This window comes from Aythya ferina (assembly GCF_964211825.1).
Source record: "Aythya ferina genome assembly, chromosome: 6".
Taxonomy (NCBI): Eukaryota; Metazoa; Chordata; class Aves; order Anseriformes; family Anatidae; genus Aythya; species Aythya ferina.
This window is the reverse complement of record NC_140303.1, coordinates 11382865-11393002: the sequence shown is the minus strand read 5'-3', so window position 1 is coordinate 11393002 and position 10138 is coordinate 11382865. Positions and strand designations below refer to the sequence as shown.

Genomic DNA, 10138 nt, shown 5'->3' with positions numbered 1-10138 from the left:
GTGTGACTGTCCCCAGAACCATCTGGCCAGCACCTTTGCTGTCCCATCAGCACGGAGACGTCCCCGTTTGGGGACATTCCTTGAAATCCTGGCAGTCCCATTTTTTCCCCAGGTGGCAGATGCATGTTCAGCACCCAACCATCCCCCTGCATGGGCAGGAGGGGGGGATCAGCCCTCGCTGAGCGCAGCACAAAGATTAAAGAGATTTAACCCATTTCAAGCAGTTTTAAGTGCCGGGGATGAGCCTGCTGGTTTCATTGTCTGATTTCCCAAAAGCAGCACGTGGGAGGGGGGTGCAGAGCCTCCCCCCCTAAACGAGGGCAGGGTGACGGAGGGGAAAACGTCCTCCTGTGCAGAATAACGTCACGTCGAGGACGCGGGGATTAACATATTCCCCAGCTATCTGCCTCGGCCGGCTGAAGATAAAATTATGGCCCCTTATGAGTCACGAAAATCCCTTCCCTGATTTGATGAGCGCCGAGCGCAGGGGGCGGCGGGGAGGGGAGAGGAGAGGAGAAGAGAGGAGATGCCCTGGCTCTGTCCCTGCCGGGGCTGGCCTCTGACATCAGCACAAAACCGGGCATAAAAGCGGCGTCCCGGGGGACTCCGGCTCGGAGGGTGAGCGGGACGGCACCGGGCACCTCGCCTCGAACCACGGTAAGTGCTGGGGGCCGGGAGCACCGGGGGACGCGAGCCCGGCGTGTCTCTCTGCCTTTGCCACGCTTTCATCCGCTGGGTGACGGCTCCAAGGCGCTGCTCTGGCCCCGGGGATTTGCTTCGGTGGGGTTTCCAAGGATGGGGCCCGTCAAAGCCAGCGCTGGAGCTGGCAGCTGGCTGCTTCCCCACGCCGAGCCCTCCCCGGGCTTTCTGCAAACTTCTCCTCCGCAGGCATCGCTGGGAACAAAGCTGCTGAGCTTTGCTCCGCCGCCCTCACCCCGGCAGGTGTCTGCAGAAATAAAACTCATCTCCCAGCCCGTGCTGCCCCGCGGGGTGTTCGTGCTCAGGCACCGACCTCGCTGCCCGGCTGGCACCCCACGATGCGCCCCAGCAAACCTCACGTGCCCGCGGCCACGCGATGCCATCCTCACCTCCGTCCCTCTCTTTTTTTCCAGCTCCCCCTGGGACAGGGATGAGCAGGGTGCTCCGTGCCCTCTGCATCCCTTTATTGTCCCGACAGGGCTGGATTTCCCCAGGGCCACCAGACGGAGGGGACGCGCTGTCTCCATCACCACCTGGAGCGAACCCCGCGGTTTTCTCTCTGTCCCACCGCCATCCCTTTGCTCCCGCAGCCACCTCGGGGATCACCGTCGCCGTGTCCTCGGGCTGAGCCGTCGTAACAGAGGGGGGGAAAAAAAAATCCTTCTGGGGATGAAGCTGGGGGCCGCCTGCCTCGTGTGCCTGCTGCTCGCCTGCCTGGCCCTGCCCGCCGCCACCACCCGCGTGCGCTCCATGGCAATCAGGAGTAAGGAGAGCAGCAGTAAGGGACTCCCCCGAGACACCCCCAGCGCCCCGCACCCCCAGCCCCTCGCCCTCAATCCGGGGGGGACGGAGGGAGGGGGCCGGCGTGCAGGTTGGTTTGGCCTTTCCGCCAGCCTTTAGCACCTCTCTGCCCCCTTTGTCACCCTCCCTCAAGGTTCAGTCCCCTCCCTCGGGGAGGTGAGGGGGGTGCAGTGCCCCGTTATCCCTCCCTCCCCCCAAAAAAAAATCGCCCTGATGCCTCCTGGCCTCTCGTTGCCTTGCAGACCCGGACATCGACCCCTCGTGGTACACCGGCCGCGGGATCAGGCCGGTGGGGAGATTCGGGCGACGGCGAGCCCTGGGAGAAGGCACCCAGCTGGGGGGGGGCGGCTTGCGGCCAGCCTGCGCCCCTCTGCGCCCCCAGCCCCCCCGGGGGGAGCGCAGCGCCTGAGCTGAAGATGGGGGACCCCAATAAAAGCCCTTCTCCTCTCCTCCTGCCTCTCTGCTCCGAAACCGAGCGCGTGGGGAAGAGGGCTTTAGGATGGGGGGGGGGGAGCACAGGATACGAGCCCAAATGTTGCTGATATCACCTAAAATTAAGCCCCGGGGGCCCCCCCACCCTGCTTTCTCAGGTGAATCCTCTGGGGTCCCCGCACCAAGCCCCATTTTGTGGCATGGGGTGAGCACGTGGGGTCCCATCCCTCACCCTCTGCCCCCCCTCCCCAGCATCCTCTCACAAGTTGGACCCCCCCCAGCCCACTTTTACCCACTTTTTACCCAATTTGGGGGTGAGGGTGATGGGAGTCCCCACAAGCAGCCTGAGGGGAGGGGATGAGCACCTCCAGCCCCATCCACTGGGAGTGGGGCTGCTTGGGGAGGGAAGGGTTAATCTCAGGAGGGAGGGGGCAGGGGGTGAGTGGCAATCAGCCATTCACTAATTAGCTGCCTAATTAATGGAGGGGATTTAGGGAGGAGGCAGCCTTGGGTTTTGTTTTTTGCTGGGGGAGCTCCCATCCCTGAAGTGGCTCAGCACTGGGAGGCAGTGCAGGTGGGTGCTCCTTTGTGGGGTGCCCCTATGGGGGCACAGGGGGGCTTTTGGGGCCAAGTAAGGCTGGGCAAGGGGTGCTGCAGCTCTGTCCCCTCCACGGGAGCATCCCCAAGGGTGTTCACTGCCTTGTGGCCGAGCATTTCCCAGGGTTTGAGAGTCACTGTGCACCCCAAAAAACAGCTGTGGTGTCACCCCATGGGCAGGGGGCCCCTCACCCTTTGGGGGTGGAGGAGATGAGAGTGTCCTGCCTTCCCCTATAAAAAACACAGCAATTTGGGCAGCTGCTGCTGGGATCTGATCCCTGCTACCTCCAGACCTTTGTGGTCCCCACCTGGGTGTGGATATGGGGTTCAGGGAGAAGGAGGCGGTGAGGGCGACCCGCTCTTTATTCGCACCCATATGCGAAAACCCCATTACAATGGGATGGGATCCTGGCCGGGCTGGTGGCAGCACGGTCCCTGGGACCAGCAAGGAGGTCACCCCCGTGGAGAAAGCTGCTGTGAGAGCCTGGCCCAGGACCCCGTGCGTGCACCAGGTGCGCTCTCGTGGAGAAGATGACGAGGAAGGTCCTTGGTCTGTGCCATCCACGTGCCACCCGCTGTCTTCTCACCACCAACGCCGAAAGGACGAGGTCGGGTCCCTCCTGTCCTCCCCGATGCCATGTCCCATGGGGAGCCTGTGACCCCTTCACACCCGGCAGCACCCTGTCCTCGCCCTGCTCTCCCCCAGGTCCACGTGCTGCCCGCGGTGCGGGGCCGGCACCTTCTCCGCTTCACGCTGCAGGAGCTGAAGGGCTGGGGGGGAGCAGAGACACAGGGCAGCACCCCCTGCCCAGGGGTCCCGTCCGTGCCTGGGGGGCTTCATGCTTCCCCCCGTGTCTTACCTACGGCCATAAAGACATCCTTTACTTGGTGGTTGGATTTCGCCGACGTCTCCATGAAGAGCAGGCTTCTGCTCCTTGCAAACTCTTCGCCCTCCTGGGAGGAGAAGAGCAGAGTTAATTCCCCTAGCCCTGGGGACCCTGGGGGCACGGGGAGACCTCTCAGGGGTCAGTTTCTCCCCCATCAATGAAGTTTGGGGGCACAAGGTGACCATGACAGCCAGGCTTATTCAGAGTGCTTGGGTTGGGTAAGAGCAGCCGAAGGTCCTGCCATGAAATTGCACCAAGAAATTGCCTATAAATGCATCACTGACCTCTGAGAGACCTCCTTTTGGGGGTGCCCAAAGGCCCTTTGGGGAAAGGGGGATTAGGCAGGTGCCCACCTCGGCCGGGACCTCTCTCTCCTCAGCCAGGTCCGTCTTGTTGCCCACCAAAGCGATGACGATTTCGTCGTGCAGGAACTCCTTCTCCAGCTCCTTTAGCCACTGCTTTGCCCTGCCGAGCGTTTCCTGGGGAAAGACAGCCACACCACAGCTCCTAGGGCTTTCTGCCCCACCAGTGGGGTGTCTCGGGGCAGCATTTTGGTGCTGAGGGGCTCAGCACCCCCCTCACCTTGTTGGTGATGTCGTAGACGAGGAGGGCAGCGTGGGCGCCCCGGTAGTAGAGGTGGCAGACGCTGTGGTACTTCTCCTGCCCGGCCGTGTCCCAGATCTCCAGCTTGACCGTGGCCGACTCCATCCGAATTATTTTCGTGAAGAAGGAGCCTGAAAGAGGCGGGATGGGGCGCGATCACTTGGGGTGAGCACGGAGAAATTGGGGCTGCTGCCACGGGGCTGAACCCAATTTGAGGTTGGGGATGCTGCTGTGGAAACTGGATGGGTTTTCATCACCCCAGCAGAAGAGGTTGGTTGCTCACTCCCGAAGCTGGCAGCAAACGGGGGAAGCAAATCCACCTTGGTGGGGAGGAGGGGGGAAATGCTCACTCACATCCCACGGTGGGCAGCGACTCCTGGAAGTCGTTCTTCAAGTATCGGTAGGCCAGGCTCGACTTTCCCACCGCCGTGCTCCCCAGCAGCACCACCTTGTAGATGTAGGTGGGACAATGCCTCTCCAGCGAGCCGCCTGCCGCCCCTTCCTGCGCCATCTCCTGCAAGGAAACCAACCCAAAACGTGCCTGCAGTGACCCCAAGTCCACAAGCTGAGCATCCCACATGAAATCCCTACTGGTGACAGTGTGGTGTGACCTCAAAACGGCTTTTGGGGGCTCGCCCACTAACTCAGTAAGTCCAGCATTGCCCAAAAGAGCCTGTTTTAACACTTAAATTCAGCCCTGCCCATGCCCAGTTGGAGTTTGCCCAAGTTTTCCCTTTTCCCTCGATTATTGGAAGTGTTATTATTATTATTCCCTTGATTATTTTCTGCTTTCAGCCCATTAAATGCACTGTACAGCCTGATGACAAAGAGCGCGGTCACAGTTCATGCAGGTAATTATCTGGCTTATTATTTTATTTAAATAAAAATAAAATGCAGCATAAGGCTGCGCTCCTTCTGGTATTTTTATGTCTGCTGCCATAGGTAATGCTCAAAAAAACTTTACAGGCAGCCGCATGAAAAGCTCTGCAGATTGTCTTGTAAACCCTGTTACTCCTTTTTTCAAATTATTTCTTAAAATGCACCTCCATTTAACCCCAGGAGATTGCATGAAGCCCCCTCGACAATTACTGCAATCGCTGGAAATTTCCTTGCAAACACCTATTGCAGAGGGGGAGCGTCGCCGCAGCTCGTCTCCAACAATTTCTTTTCTCCCATGGTAAGAGGGTGCAGGGGGTTCATGTCCCTGGTCGCCAAGAAAGCAAAACAAGTCGTTTTGTTCTGATTTTGATGGAAACTAACAGGATCTAGGGGAAAGTGTTTGTTTTTGTTGCTGTTGAAGGATTGCTCTTCGTCGGCGCTGCCGAGGCAGCCTCCCTGACTTCCCTGCGCTGGGATGAGGGTGTCAGAGAGAAACCCTGAAATCTCCTTTCCTGCTGGTTTCGTGAGCTAAGCCCCACCAGAGCACACCAGGAACCTTGCTGGTATTGGAAAAATTAGGAAAAAGTTTGATTTGACCTCAAACAGACTCCCTATTTTGTGGCAGCTGTGTCCCGAGGCAGACATTTGGGGCAGGCTCTGCTGACCTTACCCTAGCAGCTTCGTGCCTGCTTCCAGCTGAGGGTTAAGCACTGCATAAAACCCACGTTTTATGGGCTTTATTGTTAGTGATATGAGCCAGAAAGAGGAGGTGGAGCAGTTATCTGAGCTGGAAGGCAGCAGCGAGGGCTTGGCATTTGCCGCTCGATAAATCAGTATCTGCGTTATCGCTAACCTGGGGGGGGGGGTCCTGCTGTGTTCACTCTCAGGGGTAAATATTTCCAAAAAATATTATCCTTTATTTCCAAAGAAAAGACATAATTGGGGAAAAAAAATAAAAGGAATGCAAAGATTTGGAGATGGAGACACTGAGAAGTGTCGTGTAAGCCTCTGTTTAACTTCCTGGGAAATTAACAGCGTCTAATTGATGTCTGAGCCAGCAGCTCTCAGAGGATGCTGGAGCCATTTGCTGGGTTTCTGCTGCACCTACCCTGCAGGTTTGGGACGTGGGATTTTTTTTTTTATGGTGTTTTGTTTGTTTGTTTTGCTTTTCCCCAGCTGGTGCTAGCACACCGGCGTCCCCAGATCGTTCCTGCTGGCGCTGAGCTCTGCGGCAGTCACTGTGCTTAGGGGAAGCTTGCCAGGGGACAGGGAAACCTGCACTGCAAAGCCACTTTGATGTGTACACACTGCTGGATCCACGCAGCGCTGATTACCCAACACGATCAGCCCTCCCCTGAGCTGCAGGGAGCAGAGCCTGGGTCATTATCGCCCTGCTGGGGAAAGAAAGCCAGCAACAAGCAGAGATCCCCCTCCGACTGCGATTTTGGAAGCTGGGCTGCCTTTATGGCTGGGATTTGAGGCTGATTATGGGTGGGAAGACACAAGTCTTGGGATTTTGGGGGAGGTGGGAAGCAGAGGAAGGGGTTACCTGGCTGCAGGCTGGCTCTCCTCTGGCGCAGGGGTGGCGGAGGACGGGGACGGCCTCAACAGATGAGGACAGCCTCGATGGATGGAGATGGCCTCGATGGATGAGGACGGCCTCGATGGATGGAAACAGCCTCAGAAGACAGGATCAGCCTCGACGGATGGGGACGGCCTCCTCCAACCTCCCCGGCTGCCTCCTCTCCACAGAAATCTAAAAGCGAAACTCCGTCAGGCGCGCCAGCAGCTGCCGGAAAGCGGTGCCAGAGCCAAGAGGTGAGCAGAAACGGGTGAACCTTAAACCCTCCCCGCCGGCTGGGCGAGGCAGGGCCATAAACCCTGCCCTCTGTGCTCCCTCTGTCCCCGCTGTCCCTTGTCCCTGCTGCAGGAGCTGGGTTTTTTCAGTGGCTTGAGCTTGGAGGTGCTGCGAGCATCACCACCCGCATCCCACAGCTGGGATTTGGGAAGGGGAGGGTTGGGTACGAGGCAGGCTGGTGCCAGGGATCCAGCCTTTGTAGGGTTTTTTCTAACACTGTGATTTCTGCTGACGCAGGTGAGACTCCTCTTTGGTCCCAGGCTGCGATAACTCGGAGCTGGGGCTGCCAAAGGGATTTGGTTTTTGGGGAGCGGGTGGGAAGCGGCACACCCGCTGCTCCCGCAAAGGGCTTCGCAGACAAGCCGGCGAGGCGCAGACAAAGCGAGCAAAGAAAAAAACCTGAGCACTTGGGCTTTTCCTGCCTTTTAATTAAACTAATGGCTGGTTACCGCAGGGGCTGGGCGCTTTGTAGAGAGCTCTTGTTAAAGCTCTTACATCTTAATGGGGGAAAAGCACAGTGTATTGGGATAACCGGTCTGGAGAGAGAACAGGAAGATCTGCAGGTCATTAAAAACCTAAAGGAAGGTGGCTTTTGTGTTTGTAGCACCAACCTGGCCCTCTGTAACGCCTTGCCTTCCAGAACCAGCTCTGAAAGCTTTCTGGATCTGCACGAGTAACTTTTTGGTCTGTGAGCCAAATGAGAGTGGATTTTTCTTTTTTGGGGGGGAACAAAACCCAGCACCGACACCACTCAGCTGCATCCAGCCCCCGAGCAGAGCTTAACCTGCACCCAGCTCCTGGCCGGAGGGCAGGAAAGCCTTTCCTCCCGGCTCCCTGCCCATCAGCCAGGCTAGAAAGGATTTGGGGAACCTTTGAAGAAGTTTCCTACCCACCCTGTGAAATCCCAAACCGGCGTGAACCTGGGTTGGCACAGCAGAGGGGTATAAAAGCGTTTGGGCACTTCTTGTCTTTGTTCCCAATCCCAGTCGCATCTGCCTGGGATGAGGCAGGGGCTTTCATAAGCATCCCCTGGGTCCCAGGGGAGGTGTCCCTGGGGTGGGCACCGTCTCCGGCACGGGACTTTCTCCAGCTGCAGACCCACTAGGGGGCACAGCTCGTCCGTGATTTCAGACAGCACAGCTCTCTGCTGCCGAGTCTCCTTTCTGAACCTGCTCCTGGAGCTTTATGCTTGTGGTTACACCGCAAGACCTGGTAGGAGAGCTCTGGCCGCAGGGCTGGTAGGCACCAAATATTCCAACCCAGCGAGGCATGACCTGAGCACCTCAAAACCGCTTGCGGACCTTCCCCTGCTGCTCTGTTTTCATCCTTCTTCTTGCAGGAGCTGCAACGTTTTAGTAGCACACAGGGCTACCAGAACGGGTCAGAATAAATCTCCTAGGGCAAAACTCCCAGGGTATATTTTGGCCACCCAGATTGCTCCGTGCACACTGCTGTCTGCCTCGTCTTTTGCTGCACAGTGGGATGAAGAAAGTACCTGAAAGCACGAGTGGCTTTTCCTTTCTTTCTGCTGTTCCCAGGGAATGTGGAGGAGCAGAAAAAAAAAAATGCATTATTTATACTGGAAAGGCACTGGGAAACTTTATGTCCTTAGCAGTGAGAGCAAAGCACAGAGCTGGGACTGCTAGAGATGCTTGGGACAGACGTCTTGTCCCTCTGCACTGCCAGCTTCAAAGGAACTGGTCACTTGTGGGTGAGTATATTTAGCAGGCCTTGCCTTTGGGATAACTATTTCGGTTTAGCCAGTCTTGCTAAAAATGAGCAGAGTCCATCTGCGGTCCTGGCTCTTTGCAGAACCAGTTGTTGCCTTACCCTGCTCCTCTGAGCAGGCTCCAAACTGCCTGGGTATTTCAGGGAATAACGAGGTCGTCTGGGGAGCTTCAGGCTCATTTTGGGAGGCAGGGGATGCAAAGCCTCAGGAATAGGCCAAGGCTCTCCTATTTTTACAGGCTGGTTTGTTTGGAGAAGAAACATCCGAAGCATGGTAAGCACAGCGAGTTCAAAGTGAGAGGTCACAACAAATTACGTTTATGAGCTGAAAATGGGCTCCTTTGCTATCAAATCACTTTAGAGGTGCTCTTAAAAAAATCCTGGTGAAGCAGAAAGCCCGGGGTCTGAGCAGATCTTGTCCATAACGCTGGTGGGGGCTGTTATTGCTTTACCCCCGCCCTTGCTGACAGGTATGTGGTGTGCTGGGGTAGGAACAGCCAGCCCACGGGGGCTGCTCTCAGCTCAGGGCTTGTGCTGAGGACACAAGGAGCCACTGTCTGCACAAAGCCCAAGCTGCGAGCTGTCAAATAGGCTCCTGGAAGCCACGCTGGAAAGGGAATCGGTGCTCTCAAGCTGATGCACAGCTGCCTACTAAACCCCTCCAGATCCCTGGGTAAAGCGCCATGAGAAAGCGAGCCAATTCCAGAAAATCGAATTATAGGCTTGGGAATCGTGCTGGGAAACGTTTAAGGATGAATGCACCGCTCGTGTCTACTTTACGTCTTGCTGTCCCTGCTTTCTAGGAGCTTCACCAGCTCTGAGAAGACATCACCACCTTTCTGCAAACTGTTGTTGTTTCTCTTCTGTGCCTGCAGTAACGTCGTGAGCTGGTGCAATGAGATCCCCTGGAGTTCACCCGCTGAAGACCGACAATAGCCTGCTCATGATAATACAGGCAAGGTTAGTTCCTGCCGTTGCAACAGAGCCTTAACGAGTCATTTTGTCAGCCCTAAGAGGAAGAAGAGCTCTGCCTTTGTTAATGAGAGAAAAACCGAGCTCCTCCCTCTTGCAATGGCAGGGCTACGAAATATTTTGAGGGTTAGTGGTGTCGCAATGACGAACAGATATTTACGCTGAGCCTCAAAACCCAGCCTGTTGTGAACTGCTTCAGGCCTCTAAAGTGCTCGCCTTCCCCTATTAATTATTAATGTCGCTAAAACACTCCAGAGATTGGCCTGGAAACATTAAACACGCTTAATATTAATGGGTCCCAGATGATAAGTGATGGTGAACGTGTTAAAGAGCAAGGAGGGAAAATAACTACTGACTACAATAAACATTTTCAGTGCCTGTGAACCACAAGAAATGCTTTCCTATGGCTTTGCCTGGAAATTGTTTGAAGGGGCAGGTCCTGGAGGGAATCCACTGGAAATGAGACTCGGGTGGTCACAGGGATGGCTGGGGGATGCTGGACAGACCCACAGCTGGGATATTGGGAGAAGAGAACCCCTGGAGGATGCAGAAAAAGAAGGAAAAGTTCTACAAAAGGGGATTCATCGTTACCAACAAGGTGCAGGGTTTGCATGATGAAAGCCCCTAAGCTCCCCCTGCCATGTGCGTTGTCTGCTGCCCACCCTGAGCTCAGGGGGATGCT

General features: G+C 56.4%; 2 protein-coding genes and 2 long non-coding RNA genes across 4 annotated transcripts; 2 read left to right on the top strand and 2 right to left on the bottom strand.

Moving 5' to 3' along the window:
• Nucleotides 1-673: 673 nt before the first annotated feature.
• Nucleotides 674-2348, bottom strand: LOC311439278. Its single transcript, XR_014694638.1, has 3 exons — nt 2236-2348; nt 1089-1323; nt 674-946 (listed from the first exon to the last, which is right to left on the bottom strand). It is a non-coding gene; the product is annotated as an uncharacterized lncRNA (long non-coding RNA).
• On the top strand, nt 1322-1930 carry PRLH (prolactin releasing hormone). The gene is made up of 2 exons (XM_084524768.1): nt 1322-1462; nt 1743-1930. Exons 1-2 carry the CDS (start codon nt 1369-1371, stop codon nt 1907-1909), a joined length of 261 nt encoding a protein of 86 aa, XP_084380894.1. The 5' UTR covers nt 1322-1368; the 3' UTR covers nt 1910-1930.
• Nucleotides 2349-2431: 83 nt separating the features above from the next.
• On the top strand, nt 2432-9850 carry LOC311439274. Its single transcript, XR_014694636.1, has 5 exons — nt 2432-2506; nt 4815-4870; nt 5079-5196; nt 6479-6716; nt 9288-9850. It is a non-coding gene; the product is annotated as an uncharacterized lncRNA (long non-coding RNA).
• RAB17 (RAB17, member RAS oncogene family) lies at nt 2875-6670 on the bottom strand. Its single transcript, XM_084524764.1, has 6 exons — nt 6448-6670; nt 4374-4533; nt 3999-4150; nt 3770-3895; nt 3390-3483; nt 2875-3300 (listed from the first exon to the last, which is right to left on the bottom strand). The coding sequence occupies exons 2-6, from the start codon at nt 4528-4530 to the stop codon at nt 3194-3196; spliced, it is 636 nt and encodes a 211-aa protein (XP_084380890.1). The 5' UTR covers nt 4531-4533; nt 6448-6670; the 3' UTR covers nt 2875-3193.
• Nucleotides 9851-10138: the final 288 nt, after the last annotated feature.

Bases quoted from the DNA above. Each gene is read 5' to 3' on its own strand.
- PRLH (XM_084524768.1), top strand. From the start codon at position 1,369: ATGAAGCTGGGGGCCGCCTGCCTCGTGTGCCTGCTGCTCGCCTGCCTG. The intron at 1,463-1,742 runs GTAAGGAGAGCA...GTTGCCTTGCAG, and splicing joins GCGCTCCATGGCAATCAGGA to ACCCGGACATCGACCCCTCG.
- RAB17 (XM_084524764.1), bottom strand. From the start codon at position 4,530: ATGGCGCAGGAAGGGGCGGCAGGCGGCTCGCTGGAGAGGCATTGTCCC. The intron at 3,484-3,769 runs GTGGGCACCTGC...TTCTCCTCCCAG, and splicing joins AGAGAGAGGTCCCGGCCGAG to GAGGGCGAAGAGTTTGCAAG. The intron at 3,301-3,389 runs GTAAGACACGGG...GCTCCCCCCCAG, and splicing joins GGATGTCTTTATGGCCGTAG to CCCTTCAGCTCCTGCAGCGT.